General features: G+C 41.6%; 1 protein-coding gene across 3 annotated transcripts in view; it reads right to left on the bottom strand.

The window, feature by feature from the left end:
- The window catches only part of LOC128701718 (pleckstrin homology-like domain family B member 1), a gene marked incomplete at its 5' end in the record, with an annotated part of 158,852 nt that overhangs the window by 116,642 nt on the left and 19,001 nt on the right, over window positions 1-23,209 (bottom strand). For 2 of the 3 annotated variants that reach the window (XM_070104949.1, XM_070104952.1), the window contains 6 exon segments: window positions 3,517-3,625; window positions 5,195-5,278; window positions 6,580-6,687; window positions 11,943-12,089; window positions 12,609-12,686; window positions 19,420-19,458. In XM_070104949.1, the coding sequence (XP_069961050.1) occupies window positions 3,517-3,625; window positions 5,195-5,278; window positions 6,580-6,687; window positions 11,943-12,089; window positions 12,609-12,686; window positions 19,420-19,458 (565 nt within the window). 3 annotated transcript variants of the gene reach the window in all.

Here is a 23,209-nt window from a genome sequence, read left to right as displayed (position 1 = left end):
TGAACAAATAATTTATAAATAATTGACTTTGTAAATGGTCCAAGTCGGACTGAAACGTCGTCGTAAGCTTCTCTCTTTTATGTGCGGGTTATTTGTGTATCGTTCCAGTCACGGTATTGTGCCTTGTTTTTGTTATTTGTTATAAATAATTTACTTGTTTATTTTAATGTCTTCGATACTTGATGGAAGTTTAAATGTCTTTGATAAGAGTTGACATCATGTGGTCCCCTAGGCATATACCTGTGACCAGGTTCCATGGTTATTCTATCATTGCAGTTTAGTAATAATGGTAGAGTTACCGACAAAATGCTAGGACAATGGACACAGATGCAGCTAATGTGGCATTGATTGTGGTAATGTTTCACTCTCCAGCAACTTTGTCAAGCTGTAAACAAAAATCCTGGAGAGCAAAATGTTGCCAAAATAAAATATCACATTAGTTCAGTGGTATTTATTGCGCGTCTCGCGAGCCACTATTAATAACAAGATATGCAGGCTAATATTACCATATCTAATTTTTCTCATTTACTATATTGCACTAGCAGCTCAGTACTACTTAATTTAGTTGAGTTACGCTAACTTGCAGTAGCTGCGGCTCTCTCAATCAATGTGTTTAACTGAAGTGGCTCTCTTGCAAAAATTAGTGAATAACGCTGCATTAGTTTCATCTGTGTCCATTTACCTAACATTGCAGTTTAGTCTTGTCTTCTTGACTAATATGGCACCTGGGAACTTCTATCCTGGTTCCAGCACCTGGGAACTTCTATCCTGGTTCCAGCACTTGGAAACTTCTATCCTGGTTCCAGCACCTGGGAACTTCTATCCTGGTTCCAGCACTTGGGAACTTCTATCCTGGTTCCAGCACTTGGAAACTTCTATCCTGGTTCCAGCACCTGGGAACTTCTATCCTGGTTCCAGCACTTGGAAACTTCTATCCTGGTTCCAGCACCTGGGAACTTCTATCCTGGTTCCAGCACTTGGAAACTTCTATCCTGGTTCCAGCACCTGGGAACTTCTATCCTGGTTCCAGCACCTGGGGACTTCTATCCTGGTTCCAGCACTTGGAAACTTCTATCCTGGTTCCAGCACTTGGGAACTTCTATCCTGGTTCCAGCACTTGGAAACTTCTATCTTGGCTCCAGCACTTGGGAACTTCTATCCTGGTTCCAGCACCTGGGAACTTCTATCCTGGTTCCAGCACTTGGAAACTTCTATCCTGGTTCCAGCACCTGGGAACTTCTATCCTGGTTCCAGCACTTGGGAACTTCTATCCTGGTTCCAGCACTTGGAAACTTCTATCTTGGCTCCAGCACTTGGGAACTTCTATCCTGGTTCCAGCACCTGGGAACTTCTATCCTGGTTCCAGCACCTGGGAACTTCTATCCTGGTTCCAGCACCTGGGAACTTATATCCTGGTTCCAGCACCTGGGAACTTCTATCCTGGTTCCAGCACTTGGGAACTTCTATCCTGGTTCCAGCACCTGGGAACTTCTATCCTGGTTCCAGTAGTGTGTTTTCCAGAGGAAACACTTACTGTACAACAGCTAGACTAGAAAAAGTGGGAAATATATTTCACACAGCATATTATTCTTATACTGGACTTAAAAAGATAAAACTTTGAGTAATAATATACATTCATTATCTGAACATTTGAAATTGCATAACCTTAAAATTTCAAATCAATAATCATACTAATGCTTTCCTTAAATTTCTTGCACATAATAGCTTTATAATATATTCCTCGTGCATAGTGCTACAAAACAGAGAAATCTTTTGCACAGTAGGTCCCCAACCTAATAATGTTTAATAATATTTGTAATTTTTTTTAACACACTGGCCATCTCCCACCTAGGAAGGGTGACCTGAAAAAGAAACTCTTTCACCATCATTCACACTATCACTGTTTTGCCAGAGGCATACAGATACAACAGTTTAGATATCCCTCTAAACAGTAAATATCTCTAACCCTCCCTTAGAGTGCAGACACTGTATTTCCCATCTCCAGGACTCAAGTCTGGCTAATTGGTTTCCCTGAAATATTACCTTTCGCACACACTAACAGCTCATCAAGTCCCAAAAACCATTTATCTCCACTCACTCCTGCTGGATGTCCAAGCCTCTTGCACACATGTCTCATAATAGTACACATGTCTCATAATAGTACACAACATGTCTGATAACAGCACACATGACTGATAACAGCACACAACATGTCTGATAACAGCACACAACATCTCAGGCTGTCATTTCTGCACGACAGACAGGAGAAAATGTCCAGGAAAGCTTTAATGTTGTAAGTGGGGGACTTACTGTATCTTGCAACATGCTTGTTTGATGTAAATGGTTTAGAAAACTAACAAATTGAAGAATGAAACATTAGTACAACATCTGGGAATCTTTACTGAAGAAACGTTTCACCAATCAGTGGCTTCTTCAGTCCAGTACAGTGAAAGGTGGAAGATGAGGAGGAGTATAAGGTAATCAGTCCCTCAGCTTGAAGTATATCGATCACATTGACTCCAGGTTAAGGGACTGATTACCTCAAACTTATCTTCCATTGTTCTTCTCTGTATCTGGACTGAAAAAGTCACTGACTGGCAAGACATTTCCTCAACGAAGATTCCCAAATGTTATACAAGTGTCTCATTCTTCAACATGCCAGTATTTTATTACTGGACTACTTTACTATCATGCTGCTACGTGATCTGACGGAAGTAATTTACATTTTACAGAAAGTTTTAAACTATTATACTCTTAAATTATAATACTTTTTATGCTAGGCTAGTTAAAAAAAATACTTCTCTGTTTACAAGATGCCAGAAAATAAATGAAAAAACTATAAGAAAACTGCTAGAACTTGTCTAAGATGCAGATATATTACATACAAATTAAACAAGTGAAAATAGTTACTCTAAAATCTTGATAGTTTTCTCCTTCTGACATCATTACCTTGTTGAGACGACTTATACTTTTCTTGGCTACACGAGTACGTCACAGCGGATATTCTGGCATTAGGCTGTTTCACGTTTATGGAAGCTGAAGTGCGAGGGAAAGGTGTTGGATGAAAGCTGTCGGCAGTCTTAAGGTTAGACCAAAGAGAAATTCTATTTGCATTTTCAGTAAAGAAGTTTTTAGACAAGAAGTCACACACTTCATGAGGTTTGGAATTAAGGTTATGCACTTGGCCATAAGTATGACACACTTGTGCACACAGCAGTGGTGAGGAGTGTTCAGTAGTGGGTAAAGCATTGTAAGTTAGTCCTTCAAACATGTTATATAAGGTTGGGTTTAATGAAGTATTCAGGATCTTCTCACACTTGGATACACGAACATTGTTCACTGGTGAACTAATATAATATTTGGAGTTGGTTCCTGTATCTTTAATACCATGAAACGAGGAAAGAAAGTTTTCTTGCTTTTGTTTAGTGTTTCCGAATGAATTCATGGTAAGATTTTGTTGTAATATATTATATTTGATGTTATATGGCAGTCTGCAAGAGCAGTATCTTCCCTCACCTTGCTTGGCTAGAAGAAGTCGACGGTTCTGCTCTATTTCCATCAGTGTTGCTGAAGTTTTACGTCCCAGAGAGCCGTCTGAGCATCCAAGTGGCGTAGATGATGTAACCTGAGGGAACACTGTCTCCATTACTCAAGGAACCTGAGGGAACACTGTCTCCATTACTCAAGGAACCTGAGGGAACACTGTCTCCATTACTCAAGGAACCTGAGGGAACACTGTCTCCATTACTCAAGGAACCTGAGGGAACACTGTCTCCATTACTCAAGGAACCTGAGGGAACACTGTCTCCATTACTCAAGGAACCTGAGGGAACACTGTCTCCATTACTCAAGGAACCTGAGGGAACACTGTCTCCATTACTCAAGGAACCTGAGGGAACACTGTCTCCATTACTCAAAGAACTCTGCCAAATAAATAAATAAAACTTGACTCTTCAAGGGAGTGCCTTGATGCTGATGACAGAGCTCTTGATCCAAGGAATTAAAGCTAGCCCTCTTCCCCTTTGTATTAAATATAATTGCCCTCTACTTCCCTGACACTGACCCCTATGGGTTTAGTACAAATTTGGTACACATCTGTCAAGAAATGTGCTTTCCTTATGATGTCTATTTAGTTTTAACAAAGACCCATAAACTGAAAAAAGAACTAAATAATTTTGTTCATAACATGCTCAATGGATCTCCCATGCAAACACGATTTTTTTTATCATTCTTTTTTTTATTAATCCTTTTTTAGGAATCTCAGTATTAACCAGATTAGAGTAACACAAAGTTAATAAAAAACAAAGCCAGAGTAATTATGAAGAAAGTGTTTAATACTGTACATCCATTGTATGAGTCAATCTTTGGTTATATTCACTGTAAATGTCAACCTCTTCTTATATTAACAAAAAAGTGAAATTTCAAATTCACTTTATAATGATACAATAAACCTTCAATATATAACAAACCTCTATATAATGGACTTTTTGAATATGAAGCAAAATCTGCTGAGTCAGTCAATTGAGGACAGTTGTTTACAGAAGTGTCCGTCAATATTAATATTATGGCAAACTAATCTCATTACACGTGACTAGAATGTCAAGAGCAAGTTGCTAGTAATCTTCCTCCATAAGCCACGTGTGTCGTCAGACATGACTAGAATGTCAAGAGTAAGTTGCTAGTAATCTTCCTCCATAAGCCACGTGTGTTGTCAGACATAACTAGAATGTCAAGAGCAAGTTGCTAGTAACCTTCCTCCATAAGCCACGTGCGTCGTCAGATGTGACTAGAATATCAGGAGCAACGTACTAGTAGCCTTATCCTTTATAAATTATGTACTTAAACATAAAAAGAAGAAATTTTCATTTCTTCTTTTTTTGTCTTACCTCACCTTGGTGGGTGATGGCCAATGTGTTAAAAAAAACAAAATTGATATTTGATGTTTTTCTTTTTTTCAGCATACTGGCCATTTCCCACCAAGGCGACGTGACCCAAAAAAAGAAGAAAACTTTATAAAGTTTTTCTTCTTTTTACATTTAGTAATTTATACAGGAGAAGATTACTAGCACTTTACTCCCGGCATTTTAGTCGTGTCTTATGACACGCATGACTTATGGAGGAAGGATTCTTTTCCACTTCCTCGTGGAGTTGTTCTGCATTGTTTAAACTTGTCATGTTGCAGATGATTCTTTACCTGGTGTATGCGATCCAGGTCCTCTTGGGATCGATCCAGGAAGTGTAAACGAGATAAACGCTCCACCAACTCAGCAGCGCCGCTCTGCATGACACACGGATCAAAACATAAATACACATCCAGTCTAGATGCAATACAGAAATAAGGAAGATAAATATAATTACATCACTCATATTACACTACAATTTTTGACAATTTGAAACCTTAGTGCCAATTTCTTTCTATATTTTAGAATTTCCTTGCAAAAATATTCTAAATCATCCATCTTTACACCAATGTAGGTAGGGTGACAAAGATACAGTGGAACCTTGGCATGCGAGATTAATTCATTCCAGAAGGTTGTTCGAGTGCTGCTCCATTTGAGTATCGAACAAGTTCTTCCCAGCCAATTTTCTGTTTGGTTGGCTGTTATCACTAATTGTCGTGGGCCCCATGGTGACTTATTTATATGAATAATACACAAAAACACCAAAAAATGCAAGGAAACATGAAATAGTTCACAGTGAAGTTCTGGCAGGTCATGTGTTTGGTCGTGTGCTGAGCTTTGTTCGAGTAGGGAGGTGGTCGTATCCCGAGGTTCCACTGTATAAATATAGTAGAGTGGACCCCCGCTTTACGATCAGCTCCCAATGCGACCAATTATGTAAGTGTATTTTTGTAAGTGCGTTTGTACATGTATGTTTAGGGGTCTGAAATGGACTAATCTAATTCACAATATTCCTTATGGGAACAAATTCGGTCAGTACTGGCACCTGAACATACTTCTGGAATGAAATAATATCGTAAACCGGGGATCCACTGTATATTCTTTCCTGAAGGGATTCAGGAAAACTGGTTAGTGGGACTCGAGTCCTGGAGGTGGGAAGTACAAAGCCTGTGTTATGAAGAAGGGGTGCTGATATGGTACAGTGTTTTAACTGTAGTGTAGGTGCACCTCTGACAAGACTGTGATGGCGTGAATGATAATGAAGGTGTTTCTTCCTTTTCAGGTCACCCTGCCTCTGTGGGAAACAGCCGATGTGTTGATAAAAAAAAATCTTCCATCACTTACAGAATCCCAATAAAAAGGTAATACCAGAGATTATTAGAGAACTCTCGTTTTATCTCGTGGAGAAAAAGACACTTTTTGTGAAATAAATGAATGACCCTTGATGACCTTGATGAAGTGAAAGTGTTAAAAAAAAATTATGAATGTTTTTAAGAGGCAGCTGGTTAAGCTGTTAACACACTGACCTGTGAGTTTTAAGACTCACTTGCCATGGGTTCAAACCTTACCCGTACCATGATGTGTATTATTTTGTTTATCATATCGACTGTTCCCCACCCAGGTAGGGTGACAAAGGAGCAGACATAATCACCATCATTATTATTATGAAGAACAGTACCTCCTCAGTGTCAGATGAGCAAGGTGAGTACTGGCCATTGCTGGGTATGAGACCTAAGCGAGTCAGCTCCCCAAGACGGCGTTCTGCAACACTCAAGTGCCCTCGCTCCTGCAAACCATGAAAATAGGAGAGTATAAATAGAAAGTACATCTTTCTGGCACTCGGCACACAGAGGATCAAGCTTGCACCACAACATCTTTCTGGCACTCAGCAGACAGAGGATCAAGCTTGCACCACAACATCTTTCTGGCACTCGGCACACAGAGGATCAAGTTTGCACCACATCTTGCATTGAATGACCCACGTGAGTTTAGTGCTTAACATGAAATATTACTGCTACACTCCAACACCAGCTTAATGAGATGCCACCAAGCACTAGCACACGCAACAATAAACAATTATAAACAACACACTCCACTCAACAAATGTTTCAAAAATTAGAAAATTAAAATAACCGTGACTCAACCAAAAGGTGTGAAATATACATGATAATATACGCTTGGAAAAACCTAGAGGACTTGGTAGGAGATGCAACATTTCCCCAGTGAAAACAGGGGTGCACAAGTACATTAAGAGACAACACAATAAATGTCAGTGGCCCAAGACTGTTCAACTGCCTCCCACCATACACAGAGAGGATTGCTAATAGACCTCCGTCTTCAAGAAGGCACTGGACAGGCACCTAAAGTCAGTACCTGACCACTCGGGCTATGGTTCACATGTCGGTTTGCATGTTTGCATGCAGCCATCAGTAACAACCTGGTTGATCAGACCCTGATCCACCATGAGGGCTGGTCACAGACTGGGCTGTGGGGAGTCTTGACCCCCAAAACTCCCTCCAGGTATAACCCTGCAAGCACAACTACGTAGGCACATGTAGACTGGTTAGAGCTGGATTAAGATTTTATAGCCCCTTGGGCTATAGGTACTGTGAGGCCCCTGGGCTACAGGCACTGTGAGGTCCCTGGACTACAGGTACTGTGAGGTCCCTGGGCTACAGGTACTGTGAGGTCCCTGGACTACAAGTACTATGAGGCCCCTAGGCTACAGGTACTATGAAGCCCCTGGGCTACAGGTACTGTGAGGCACCTGGGCTACAGGTACTGTGGGGCCCCTGGGCTACAGGTAATGTGGGGCCCCTGGGCTGCAGGTAATGTGGGGCCCCTGGGCTACAGGTACTGTGGGGCCCCTAGGCTACAGGTAATGTGGGGCCCCTGGGCTACAGGTAATGTGGGGCCCCTGGGCTACAGGTAATGTGGGGCCCCTAGGCTACAGGTAATGTGGGGCCCCTAGGCTACAGGTAATGTGGGGCCCCTGGGCTACAGGTACTGTGGGGCCCCTAGGCTACAGGTAATGTGGGGCCCCTGAGCTACAGGTAATGTGGGGCCCCTGGGCTACAGGTACTGTGGGGCCCCTGGGCTACAGGTACTGTGGGGCCCCTGGGCTACAGGTACTGTGGGGCCACTAGGGTACAGGTAATGTGGGGTCCCTGGGCTACAGGTAATGTAGCCCAGGGGCCCCACATTACCTGTAGCCCAGGGACCCCACAGGTACTGTGAGGCCCCTGTACTACAGGTACTGTGAGGCCCCTGGGCTACAGGTACTGTGGGGCCCCTGGGCTACAGGTACTGTGGGGCCCCTGGGCTACAGGTACTGTGGGGCCCCTGGGCTACAGGTACTGTGGGGCCCCTGGGCTACAGGTACTGTGGGGCCCCTGGGCTACAGGTACTGTGGGGCCCCTGGGCTACAGGTACTGTGGGGCCCCTGGGCTACAGGTACTGTGGGGCCCCTAGGCTACAGGTACTGTGGGGCCCCTGGGCTACAGTTAATGTGGGGCCCCTGGGCTACAAGTACTAGGCTACATGTAATGTGGGGCCCCTGGGCTACCTGTAGCCCAGGGGCCCCACAGGTACTGTAGGCCCCTGTGCTACAGGTACTGTGGGGCCCCTGGGTTACAGGTACTGTGGGGCCCCTGGGTACAGGTACTGTGAGGCCTCTGGGTTACAGGTACTGTGAGGCCCCTGGGTTACAGGTACTGTGAGGCCCCTGGGTTACAGGTACTGTGGGGCCCCTGGGCTACAGGTACTGTGGGGCCCCTGGGCTACAGGTAATGTGGGGCCCCTGGGCTACAGGTAATGTGGGGCCCCTAGGCTACAGGTAATGTGGGGCCCCTAGGCTACAGGTAATGTGGGGCCCCTGGGCTACAGGTAATGTGGGGCCCCTGGGCTACAGGTACTGTGGGGCCCCTGGGCTACAGGTACTGTGGAGCCCCTAGGCTACAGGTAATGTGAAGCCCCTGGGCTACAGGTAATGTGGGGCCCATGGGCTACAGTTAATGTGGGGCCCCTGGGCTACAGGTACTGTGGGGCCCCTAGGCTACAGGTAATGTGGGGCCTGTGGGCTACAGGTAATGTAGCCCAGGGGCCCCACAGGTACTGTGAGGCCCCTGTACTACAGGTACTGGGGCCCCCACATTACCTGTAGCCCAGGGGCCCCACAGGTACTGTGAGGCCCCTGTACTACAGGTACTGTGAGGCCCCTGGGCTACAGGTACTGTGGGGCCCCTGGGCTACAGGTACTGTGGGGCCCCTGGGCTACAGGTACTGTGGGGCCCCTGGGCTACAGGTACTGTGGGGCCCCTGGGCTACAGGTACTGTGGGGCCCCTGGGCTACAGGTACTGTGGGGCCCCTAGGCTACAGGTACTGTGGGGCCCCTGGGCTACAGTTAATGTGGGGCCCCTGGGCTACAGGTACTGTGGGGCCCCTAGGCTACAGGTAATGTGGGGCCCCACATTACCTGTGGGCCCCACTACAGGTAATGTAGCCCCCCAGGGGCCCCCTACAGGTACTGCTGACTGTGGGGCCCCCTGTACTACAGGTACTGTGAGGCCCCTGAGCTACAGGTACTGTGGGGCCCCTGGGCTACAGGTACTGTGGGGCCCCTGGGCTACAGGTACTGTGGGGCCCCTGGGCTACAGGTACTGTGGGGCCCCTGGGCTACAGGTACTGTGGGGCCCCTGGGCTACAGGTACTGTGGGGCCCCTGGGCTACAGGTACTGTGGGGCCCCTGGGCTACAGGTACTGTGGGGCCCCTGGGCTACAGGTAATGTGGGGCCCCTGGGCTACAGGTACTGCAGGGCCCCTGGGCTTCAGGTAATGTGGGGCCCCTGGGTTACAGGTACTGTGGGGCCCCTGGGCTACAGGTAATGTGGGCCCCCTGGGCTACAGGTACTGTGGGGCCCCTGGGCTACAGGTACTGTGGGGCCCCTGGGTTACAGGTACTGTGGGGCCCATGGCAGAGGCAGCTGGCAGAGGCCCTCCAGCTGGCAGAGGCCCTCCAGCTGGCAGAGGCCCTCCAGCTGGCAGAGGCCCTCCAGCTGGCAGAGGCCCTCCAGTTAGCAGAGGCCCTCCAGTTGACAGAGGCCCTCCAGTTGGCAGAGGCCCTCCAGCTGGCAGAGGCCCTCCAGCTGGCAGAGGCCCTCCAGCTGGCAGAGGCCCTCCAGCTGGCAGAGGCCCTCCAGCTGGCAGAGGCCCTCCAGCTGGCAGAGGCCCTCCAATTGGCAGAGGCCCTCCAGCTGGCAGAGGCCCTCCAGCTGGCATAGGCCCTCCAGCAGTCAGAGACCCTCCAGCTGGCAGAGGCCCTCCAGCTGGCAGAGGCCTTCCAGCTGGTGGAGGCCCTCAAGCTGGCAGAGGCCCTGGATATACATGGATATACAGTACCAGTAAGCCAGCAGCTGCATCACCATGGATATACAATACCAGTAAGCCAGCAGCTGCATCACCATGGATATACAATACCAGTAAGCCAGCAGCTGCATCACCATGGATATACAGTACCAGTAAGCCAGCAGCTGCATCACCATGGATATACAGTACCAGTAAGCCAGCAGCTGCATCACCAATGAGAGTACAAAGTTACATCTGTTAATGATCCTGGGAATCATTGCCCTGACAACCTGGTCTCAGACTACCTGGTGGTCTCAGACTACCTGGTGGTCTCAGACTACCTGGTGGTCTCAGACTACCTGGTGGTCTCAGACTACCTGGTGGTCTCAGACTACCTGGTCTAAAGTACAAAGCAAGTATTACAAGAATAAGAACTACAGTATTAACAATTGTAGGAAAGTAAAATAAGCTTGTACTGAAGTACAAGTGTTAGACTTTCCAATCATTTTAAATATTTATAAGACAGAAAGAAAAGATAAGCAGTTGTGCCAGGCATACAAAGCAATTATCAGGCTCCCTAAATTGTGGGTTCTTAACATTTTTGCTATTACAGACCCCGATGGACTGCCCAGTATGTGTCGATACCCCCTTCACCAGACTGGAAATTATCACTACCAGTCCTATTAGGTACCAGTATGACTTCAAAAGAAGTCAACAGCTTGGCTTTACTTTATATATGGATAGCTAGCAACACAACAGCTGAAAGAAAATCATAGGGATATTATCATATTTATTCATAGAAAAATGGCAAACTGTTCAGAGATCAAGTTCCTGACATATTCCAAGAGTGTGTGAGCTGACAGAGCTCTTGTAATAACCAGTAGCTCCACAGTGATCCACGAACCACAGTGATCCACGGCCCAGTGATCCACAAAACACAGTGACCCACAAACCACAGTGATCCATGACCCACAGTGATCCACGACCTACAGTCATCCACGAACCACAGTGATCCATGACCCACAGTGATCCACGACCTACAGTCATCCACGAACCACAGTGATCCACAACCCAGTGATCCACGACCCACAGTCATCCATGAACCAGTGATCCACAACCCATAGTGATCCACGACTCACAGGCGCACGATAAGTTTTCTCATACCTTACATAAAACAACAACACATTTCTCAATGCCACATTAACTTTCTTTATTATTTCCTTGCAAAGTATACAATGTTTGATTTACATGTCATAAAGTATTCTTAAGTATTAAAAGCCACTAACATGTCTCAGCAGCAAGCACATTAAACAAGTAAGAAGTGTGTATATACCATATATACCATTAATAACAGTTGTATGTATGTGTATACCATTAACAATAGCTGTGTGAATGTGTGTATACCATTAATAATAGTTGTGTGTGTGTGTGTACACTATGAACAATAGCTGCCTGTACATGTGTGTACCATTAACCCTTAAACTGTCCGAACGTAGATCTACGTTTGTGCGCGTAGCGCTCCGACCTTAATTTTCTCCATAAGAAACAATGTAAAAAAACGTAGATTTACATTCGGAGCACTACGCATGCGAACATAGATCTACGTTTGGACAGTTTAAGGGTTAAAATAGCCATCTTGTACATGAACTTGACACAGAATAATAAGAGAGGAATAATAACAGGGATGCACAACCCACCTTGGCCATCTTAGAGAGGAGATCTTGTCGTTCTTTCTCAAGAACTTCTGTTTCTTGTCTGACGGAGTCTGTCATGTCTAACATGTGTTTCTCTAACTCTGCCATCTTCTCTCGTCGATTCGTCATCCTCTCTTTCAACTCGGCAATCTGCACGTGTACATGATGCATAATTTTTTTTTTTTTGACACGAATTAGTTTCACAAGATTTTGTACAGTTTATACTTTACAATATACAGGCACTCCTCAATTTGCGACGGGGTTATGTTCCGACAAACCCATCTTAGAAATTGAAAACATTGTAAGTCAAATATGATATGCTAAATAAGGAAATAAATAACTACTGTAACTAAATACCAGTACTGAAAAGTAAAAAATTAATACTGAATAAGTAAATAAATAATTACTGTAACTAAATACCAGTACTGAAAAGTAAAAAATTAATACAAGTTACAGACTTGCCACCTTCATGCTGGGTAATTATCTTAACTAAGTTTCACCTCTGCAGTAATTGTTTTTACATCATCGTAAAGTCAAAATATTGTAAGTCGAACCATCTTAAGTCAAGCAGCATTTGTACACACTTCATAAAATATTTTTAAATCTTCGTTGCAGTTTTAAAGGATGGCAGCACTGGTTATTAGAGTAAACATTAATATCTGTGCTCACCTCCTTATTGAGTTCCTCTCTCTCTGCCTCACGATGAGCTTCCGCTTCCATCTGGTGGAACTCTGTGTCTTCAAACACCTGAAGTAACACAAAGTAGATGATACAAGTAAAATGCTGACATCTACATATAACAAACAATTTATGTCATAGTAATAATAAGAGTAATAATAAGAGTAATAATAATAATAATAAAAATAATAAAAATAAAATAATAATAATAATAATAATAATAAAAATAATAATAATAAAAATAATAATAAAAATAATAATAATAATAATAATAATAATACCTGATGAACCAGGTCAAGAAGAACCTCTATAATAATAATAATAATAATAATAATAATAATAATAATAATAATAATAATAAAAATAAAAAATAATAATAATAATAATAATAATAATAATAATAATAATAATAATACCTGATGAACCAGGTCAAGAACCTCTATAATAATAATAATAATAATAATAATAATAATAATAATAATAATAATAATAATACCTGATGAACAAGGTCAAGAAGAACCTCTATAATAATAATAATAATAATAATAATAATAATAATAATAATAATAAAAAAAATAATAATAATAATAATACCTGATGAACCAGGTCAAGAACCTCTATAATAATAATAATAATAATAATAATAATAATAATACATGATGAACCAGGTCAAGAACAACATCTATAATAATAATAATAATAATAATAATAATAATACCTGATGAACCAGGTCAAGAACCTCTATAATAATAATAATAATAATAATAATAATAATAATAATAATAATAATACCTGATGAACCAGGTCAAGAACCTCTATAATAATAATAATAATAATAATAATAATAATAATAATAATAATACCTGATGAACCAGGTCAAGAAGAACCTCTATAATAATAATAATAATAATAATAATAATAATAATAATAATAATAAAAATAAAAAATAATAATAATAATAATAATAATAATAATAATACCTGATGAACCAGGTCAAGAACCTCTATAATAATAATAATAATAATAATAAAAAAAAAAAAATAATAATAATAATAATAATACCTGATGAACAAGGTCAAGAAGAACCTCTATAATAATAATAATAATAATAATAATAATAATAATAATAAAAAAAAATAATAATAATAATAATAATAATAATAATAATACCTGATGAACCAGGTCAAGAAGAACCTCTATAATAATAATAATAATAATAATAATACCTGATGAACCAGGTCAAGAACAACCTCTATAATAATAATAATAATAATAATAATAATAATAATAATAATAATACCTGATGAACAAGGTCAAGAACCTCTATAATAATAATAATAATAATAATAATAATAATAATAATAATACCTGATGAACCAGGTCAAGAACCTCTATAATAATAATAATAATAATAATAATAATAATAATAATAATAATAATAATAATAATAATACCTGATGAACCAGGTCAAGAAGAACCTCTATAATCAACTGACAATTTAAATTTTTTTTTGTGGACTTTTGAGAAAACTTACACAAATATCCCGTAAAAAGGAGAAAGAAACTTACAATTATGTTTGAATCTGACTTGGACCATTAACTAGTCAGTTTCTTTCCTATATGTTCGCATTATTTGAGTAATGTTCCAATCCCAGTATTGTGCCTCTGTTTTTATGAGAAAACGTATAGAGTTGAGAGAAAGTCTGATACAGAGGTTTCCTATATGCAAACACATTACTTTCCTTGTGCCTCAACTGACAAGAACATTACTTTCCTTGTGCCTCAACTGACAAGCACATTACTTTCCTTGTGCCTCAACTGACAAGAACATTACTTTCCTTGTGCCTCAACTGACAAGCACATTACTTTCCTTGTGCCTCAACTGACAAGAACATTACTTTCCTTGTGCCTCAACTGACAAGCACATTACTTTCCTTGTGCCTCAACTGACAAACACATTACTTTCCTTGTGCCTCAACTGACAAGAACATTACTTTCCTTGTGCCTCAACTGACAAGCACATTGTTAGGTAAGACACATATGCAACAGTTAGACAACTTTATTCCGAAACGTTTCGCCTACACAGTAGGCTTCTTCAGTCGAATACAGAAAGTAGGAAGGAACAGTAGAGATGTGAAGACGATGTAATCAGTCCATCACCCTTAAAGTCGTAGAATTTGAGGTTGTCAGTCCCTCGGCCTGGAGAAGTTCAGTTCCATAGTCAGGAACTATCTGAAGAACAAGCGACAGTGCGGAGACTTAAATACTGTCGGAAGGAGAGGTGCAGGGTGGTAGTAGTAGTAGTAGTAGTGAGAGGCCACTGAGAGGTCATGTCCCTCTCAGATCCAACACTTCTCACTTGAAAAGCTTGTCCAAGGTGTTTTCTGTATCAAGATGCCACGTGTTGCAGTGTCTGACAAGATGAACATCAAAATGGTATACAATACCGACAGGTTGTTAGGTAAGACACATATGCAACAGTTAGACAACTTTATTCCGAAACGTTTCGCCTACACAGTAGGCTTCTTCAGTCGAATACAGAAAGTAGGCAGGAACAGTAGAGATGTGAAGACGATGTAATCAGTCCATCACCCTTAAAGTCGTAGAATTTGAGGTTGTCAGTCCCTCGGCCTGGAGAAGTTCAGTTCCATAGTCAGGAACTATCTGATAGTTCCTGACTATGGAACTGAACTTCTCCAGGCCGAGGGACTGACAACCTCAAATTCTACGACTTTAAGGGTGATGGACTGATTACATCGTCTTCACATCTCTACTGTTCCTGCCTACTTTCTGTATTCGACTGAAGAAGCCTACTGTGTAGGCGAAACGTTTCGGAATAAAGTTGTCTAACTGTTGCATATGTGTCTTACCTAACAACCTGTCGGTATTGTATACCATTTTGATGTTCATCTTGTCAGACACTGCAACACGTGGCATCTTGATACAGAAAACACCTTGGACAAGCTTTTCAAGTGAGAAGTGTTGGATCTGAGAGGGACATGACCTCTCAGTGGCCTCTCACTACTACTACTACTACTACTACTACTACCACCCTGCACCTCTCCTTCCGACAGTATTTAAGTCTCCGCACTGTCGCTTGTTCTTCAGATAGTTCCTGACCATGGAACTGAACTTCTCCACGCCGAGGGACTGACAACCTCAAATTCTACGACTTTAAGGGTGATGGACTGATTACATCGTCTTCACATCTTTCCTTCCTACTTTCTGTATTCGACTGAAGAAGCCTACTGTGTAGGCGAAACGTTTCGGAATAAAGTTGTCTAACTGTTGCATATGTGTCTTACCTAACAACCTGTCGGTATTTTATACCATTTTGATGACAAGCACATTACTTTCCTTGTGCCTCAACTGACAAACACATTACTTTCCTTGTGCCTCAACTGACAAACACATTACTTTCCTTGTGCCTCAACTGACAAGAACATTACTTTCCTTGTGCCTCAACGGACAAACAAGTTGTTAGTACAGAAAACATTAGTATGGACAATGACTATATTATGTCTCACACAAGTTAATACTGCAACTTGACTGCTGTAAAAATGTTACCATTTCTTAAGTGGACTGGTCATAAGTGCAAATGTTTGTAACTTGAGGTGCTCGTAAGTGGAGGACTTTGTGTACATGAAAGTGAGACCTTGTGTACATTAAATGAAAGAAAGTGGGATCTTGCGTACATGAAATAGGACCTCATGTACACGAAACAAGATCTCATGTATAATAAGTGGGACCTTGTGTACAATAAGTCGGACCTCATGTACACGAAGTTGGATTTTCTGTACATGAAGTAGGACCTCGTGTACATGAAACAAGATCTCATGTACAATAAGTGGGACCTTGTGTACAATAAGTTGGACCTCATGTACACGAAGTTGGATTTTCTGTACATGAAGTAGGACCTCATGTACACGAAACAAGATCTCATGTACAATAAGTGGGACCTTGTGTACAATAAGTCGGACCTCATGTACACGAAACAAGATCTCATGTACAATAAGTGGGACCTTGTGTACAATAAGTCGGACCTCATGTATACGAAGTTGGATTTTCTGTACATGAAGTAGGACCTCGTGTACACAAAACAAGATCTCATGTACAATAAGTGGGACCTTGTGTACATGAAATGAGAGGAAGTGGGAGGCTGCCCAGTCTGTTATATAAATGGTTCTCTTGCTTTTGTGTCATGTCTCTAACACTGATTCTCACTTTGCATCAAATAGTCTTTATGAAATTTTAATTTAAACAACTGAACACTAACTCTACACTTAGTTAAAATTACATTCAATAATAAGAATAATGCAAGTACATACGGCATGTACATACGGCGTGCATAGGCACACTTTGTGAACACAGTCATCAGAATAATGCAAGTACTGCATGTGTGTATGCAAGCACACGCACATGTGAACACAGTCATCAGAATAATGCAAGTACTACATGTGGATGGGTCTATGAGAGATGAGGTGAATCATAGAATTGATGAGGGGAAAAGGGTGAGCGGTGCACTTAGGAGTCTGGGATCATCTCCAGCTCTGGGAAAGAGGGGAATGTATGAGAGTATAGTTTTACCAACGCTCTTATATGGGTGTGAAGCATGGGTGATGAATGTTGCAGTGAGGAGAAGGCTGGAGGCAGTGGAGATGTCATGTCTGAGGGCAATGTGTGGTGTGAATATAATGTAGAGAATTTGTAGTTTGGAAGTTAGGAGGAGGTGCGGGATTACCAAAACTGTTGTCCAGAGGGCTGAGGAAGGGTTGTTGAGGTGGTTCGGACATGTAGAGAGAATGGAGCGAAACAGAATGACTTCAAGAGCGTATCGGTCTGTAGTGGAAGGAAGGCGGGGTAGGGGTCGGCCTAGGAAAGGTTGGAGGGAGGGGGTAGAGGAGGTTTTATGTGCGAGGGGCTTGGACTTCCAGTGGGCATGCATGAGCATGTTTGACAGGAGTGAATGGAGACAAATGTTTTTTAATACTTGACGTGCTGTTGGAGTGTGAGCAAAGTAACATTTATGAAGGGATTCAGGGAAACCGGCAGGCCGGACTTGAGTCCTGGAGATGGGAAGTACAGTGCCTGCACTCTGAAGGAGGGGTGTTAATGTTGCAGTTTAAAAACTGCAGTGTAAAGCATCCTTCTGGCAAGACAGTGATGGAGTAAATGATGGTGAAAGTTTTTCTTTTTCGGGCCACCCTGCCTTGGTGGGAATCGGCCAGTGTGATAATAAAAAATAATAAATACTGTATGTGTGTGTATGCAAGCACATGCACACGTTGTGAACACACAATCGGAATAATGCAAGTACTGCATGTGTGTATGCATGCACACGCACACTTGAACTCACAGTCATCAAGTGAGATATAAAACTAGTTTTAGTTCTACCTATTCACGTTTTTCAACCATTAGTAACCAATCTATAGCAACGGCACACGTAACACAACTTCCAAAACAATTCAAATATTTCACAAGTCCAAGCTGTCAAGATGCTGTGAAAAGTTGAACACGCGTAGCATGAAGACAATAACACATGTTACAGAACAAGCTAAACTTGTAAACTTGATAACTTAATCAAGCTGCAATAAAGTTTACAAAGCTCTAAACAGCCAAAATGTCGTTCCAACAAATGCCGATGATTTAGGAAGCTTTTGTCTTGATACTGGTTGGCAACAACGCATATTGACCAGATGTGTAACATGGTGTACGAGCGAGCCTGCACGGATATACACATTACATTTCATTTTAAACACAACAAAACTCTTAAGAAAAAAACGAGCTTGTTTATCACTCGGGCAATGCACGTTTTCAAGACGGATAAGAAACAGGGCTGTGAAAACTTTGATCTCAGCTCTGGGATCTTCTCCAGCTCTGGGATCTTCAGCTCTGGGGTCTTCTCCAGCTCTGGGGTCTTCTCCACCTCCGGGGTCTTCTCTACCTCCGGGGTCTTCTCCACCTCTGGGGTCTTCTCCACCTCTGGGGTCTTCTCCACCTCTGGGGTCTTCTCCACCTCTGGGGTCTTCTCCACCTCTGGGATCTTCTCCAGCTCTGGGATCTTCTCCAGCTCTGGGATCTTCTCCAGCTCTGGGATCTTCTCCAGCTCTGGGATCTTCTCCAGCTCTGGGATCTTCTCCAGCTCTGGGATTTTCCCAGTTCTGAGATATTCCCCATCTCTGAGATATTCTTAGGCTCTGAGATCTCCAGCTCTGGGAACTTCTCCAGCTCTGGGATCTTCTCCAGTTCTGGGATCATCTCCAGCTCTGGGATCATCTCCAGCTCTGGGATCTTCTCCAGCTCTGGGATCTTCTCCATCAGTTTGTGAATTTTTTGAGTGATTGACAAGTGTGACATTACATATTTGTACTTTTTGCACGTTTAAACCCCTGAAATATGAGTAAGAAGAGCAAATGTTGCAACTTATTTTGACGAGATATGCTACAGCCGGTCCCACTTTAACACACCAAGTTACAAACATCCACACTTACAAAGCACTTAGGAACCACTTAAAGTTTATAAGTGCCAAGCCACAGTACAAATACGTGTGAAACATAACCATCATTGTTCTCTATACAAACAACTTGCTTCTAGCATATAAGAAACTAATTTGTATGTTTCAGACCACCTGTACATACACTCAAGCATTTTAAAACAGTTGTCAGTCATTGAGCACATCTTGCACAAGGGATTACATACAGTGCTGGTTCTATATGAAGTGCTGGTTCTTAACAGTACAGGAGAGCCAAGACTGTCTGTCCACACATCAACACCTATCATGCTCTACACAAGTCACAACTTACTTTTTTGGCCTTCTTCCACCGAATATAGTAAAAAAAAAACTGTAAGTTGGACAAAAGTGTTAGAATTGTTACATGGCAAGTATTACTGGCAAATAATAATGTAGTCAGTATCAGTTTGCTTATTTATTTCAAAACTAGTTTGAGCATGAACAGTAAGACTCCAGTAGGGTAGAAAATTTAAACATAAAAGAAATTGACTCAAATTAAGTTGTAATGAGCAAATGTCAATGAATAAACAGAAAGGTGGATGAAAGGCTTGAACTGTGGTTCACAAAGTGACAGTCTGATGCTCTACCGTCTCAACTACCCAGGTCTCTGTTCACAAAGTGACAGTCTGATGCTCTGCTGTCTCAACTACCCAGGTCTCTGTTCACAAAGTGACAGTCTGATGCTCTGCAGTCTCAACTACCCAGGTCTCTGTTCACAAAGTGACAGCCTGATGCTCTGCCGTCTCAACTACCCAGGTCTCTGTTCACAAAGTGACAGTCCGATGCTCTACCGTCTCAACTACCCAGGTTTCGGTTCCCAAAGTGACAGTCCGATGCTCTACCGTCTCAACTACCCAGGTCTCTGTTCACAAAGTGACAGTCTGATGCTCTACCGTCTCAACTACCCAGGTCTCTGTTCACAAAGTGACAGTCTGATGCTCTACCATCTCAGCTACCCAGGTGTCTGTTCACAAAGTGACAGTCTGATGCTCTACCGTCTCAACTACCCAGGTCTCTAATAGGAAGGAATCGGAACTATTTTCTTTCTTTCAACACACCAGCCATATCCCACCAAGGCAGGGTGGCCCAAAAAGAAAAACGAAAGTTTCTCTTAAATTTAGTAATTTATATGGGAGAAGGGGCTACTAGCCCCTTGCTCCCGGCATTTTAGTCACCTCTTACAACACGCATGGCTTACGGAGGAAGAATTCTGTTCCACTTCCCCATGGAGATAAGAGGAAATAAACAATAACAAGAACTAGAAAGAAAATAGAAGAAAACCCAGAGGGGTGTGTATATATATGCTTGTACATGTATGTGTAGTGTGACCTAAGTGTAAGTAGAAGTAACAAGACATACCTGAAATCTTGCATGTTTATGAGACAAAAAATCTTGCATATTTATGAGACAGAAAAAAGGACACCAGCAATCCTACCATCATGTAAAACAATTACAGGTTTTCGTTGTACACTCACTTGGCAGGATGGTAGTACCTCCCTGGGTGGTTGCTGTCTACCAACCTACTACCTAGGACCAATATTACTTACTGTATTATATTTCATCAGAGGCACCAACTGTAACCCAACTGAAATCCTTCCTTCAGCCCAGGAGCTTTAGCAGTAGATCTATTCTTACCCCTCTTCAACAGCTCTACTGTTAAAGCTCCTGGGTTGAAGGAAGGATTTCAGTTGGGTCATAGTTGGTGCCTCTGACGGAATACAATACAGTAAGTAATAGTCGAGATGGTAGAGCGTCAAACTGTCACTTTGTGGATCACGGTTCAAGCCCCTCACCCACTATTTATTCATAAAAGAAAGGTGTATATATCTCAATCAGTCTCTCTCTACATCAAAGCTGCTGAAGAAGGTCTCTCATTAAGGCAGAAATATATATGTTAGGTAAGACACATATGCAACAGTTTGGTATCTTTATTTCGAAACGTTTCGCCTACACAGTAGGCTTCTTCAGTCGAGTACAGAAAAGTTGATAGAAGCAGAAGATACTTTTCTGTACTCGACTGAAGAAGCCTACTGTGTAGGCGAAACGTTTCGAAATAAAGATACCAAACTGTTGCATATGTGTCTTACCTAACAATCTGTCGGTATTTTATACCATTTTAATGTTCAGAAATATACATGTTCAGAGTTTCACTTTTTTGTCCAAGTGGATTTTTTTACTTCTCATCACTCACTATTTATGACACTTTCCTGCAAGAAGCAGTCTCACACTCCATTATCTTAATATTCTTTCTTTCTTTCAACACACCGGCAGTATCCCACCGAGGCGGGGTGGCCCACCGAGGTGGGGTGGCCCACCGAGGAGGGGTGGCCCAAAAGGAAAAACGAAAGTTTCTCCTTTTACATTTAGTAATATATACAGGAGAAGGGGTTACTAGCCCCTTGCTCCCTATCTTAATATTATTTATTATAATATTACATCTATTTTTTTTAACAATGAAAAGCTAAATGTCCATTTACACTATTTAAAAATCTAATTTTCATTTTTTCTTTATAAATATTAAGGAATACAGAGATAGACAGTATAATAACCTATGTGACATGTCAAGATATCTTATTAATGGAAATAAGATACCAGATATACTAAGCAAACTTCCCACATTTGCTTGTAATAGATAACCAAACTATAGATGTGTAAACAAACCATACCATGGGCGGGATTGAACCCGTGGTCAGAGAGACTCTGACCGCGGGTTCAATCCCGCCCGTGGTATGGTTTGTTTGCAATCGTGCCATTATGATTTCATGAGTCATGTAGATGTGTAGATATAAATCCAAATGTACACCTGCTAATTCTTTCAAGGCCTAGTTCATAGGCCTTTTGTGTATCCATATGCTCTTGCACTACCATCCACAGGATGGATATGGGGTGCACAATAAATTAGCCACTTCAGTGGCAAAATCTAATCTTTATAAATATGTGTGTTCCATAGCGTTATTGTAGAAGACATAAATTTTGCTTATGCTCAATAATAAACCACATGGGGACACAAACTCAGAAGACTGATTGATCTGTATATTTCAGTCCACTTCTGGGATCTTCAGGATCCCAGAAGTGGATCAAAATATATACAGATCAATCGATCCTCTAAATTTGTGTCTCCATGTGGGTTATTACTGACTACTGATAAGCAGTGGCAGACCTACATTTGTGAACTGTTATGGAGGTTCTTTCACAACCTCCTCTCATACAGTCTCTTCTCAAAGATCACTTACTCACCCAAAACCAAATAAATACCGAATAACTGAACCTTATAAATTGTATATCTTAAATGTTTCTCACAATTATATCACATAAATGTTAAACCTAAGACCCAATCTAACTTTGTTATTTTTTAAATACACTACCTAACAGAATACTCCATTCTACTGAATGTACAGCAATGCATACAACCATATGACCTGTCTTTGTAATACTCATTTGTGCTTTATTGTTATCTGTTTACAATAATGTTTTATCACTGATTACATCATTGCTTAGTTAATCTTAAGTTAATTTTAAGCCAGCCCGTAATGCTATGCACACTGCTCTTACCTGGATTTTTTTGTACCTCTGTATGTATGTTCAAATAATTAAATAAATAAATAAATAAATAAATAAATAAATAAATAAATAAATAAATAAACAGTAGACCAAAAATTTTTAATCGATGTGAACTAAAGTGACTTTTGGGGCCCCTCTGGGTTTAGAGCCCATCAAGCTTAAGCTTTATTGCTTTCATAAGTAGATCTGCCCCTGGCTATAAGTGTCCATTACACTATTATTTGCTTCTTATTATTATATCTATGGTGAAGTGCTAAATCAGTAGGGGTCAAACAGCACCTTAGGAACGTGAGGTAATAAGATTTGATCCAGGGAAGGGGAAGGTAGCTCTATATTCCTGCATCAAAGAGCTCTTCACAAATATTAAAACATTCCTTCTGAAGAAGATTTTTATCTACAATGTATACATTCCATAAATGAATATGTACGAGTACATATTTGTGTGTGTCTGAACGAGTACATATTGTGCGTGTATGTACGAGTACATATTGTGCATGTGTGTAAGAGTTCATGTTAAGTGT

Source organism: Cherax quadricarinatus, chromosome 96, assembly GCF_038502225.1.
Source record: "Cherax quadricarinatus isolate ZL_2023a chromosome 96, ASM3850222v1, whole genome shotgun sequence".
Taxonomy (NCBI): domain Eukaryota; kingdom Metazoa; phylum Arthropoda; class Malacostraca; order Decapoda; family Parastacidae; genus Cherax; species Cherax quadricarinatus.
This window is presented reverse-complemented; position numbering and strand designations above follow the sequence as displayed.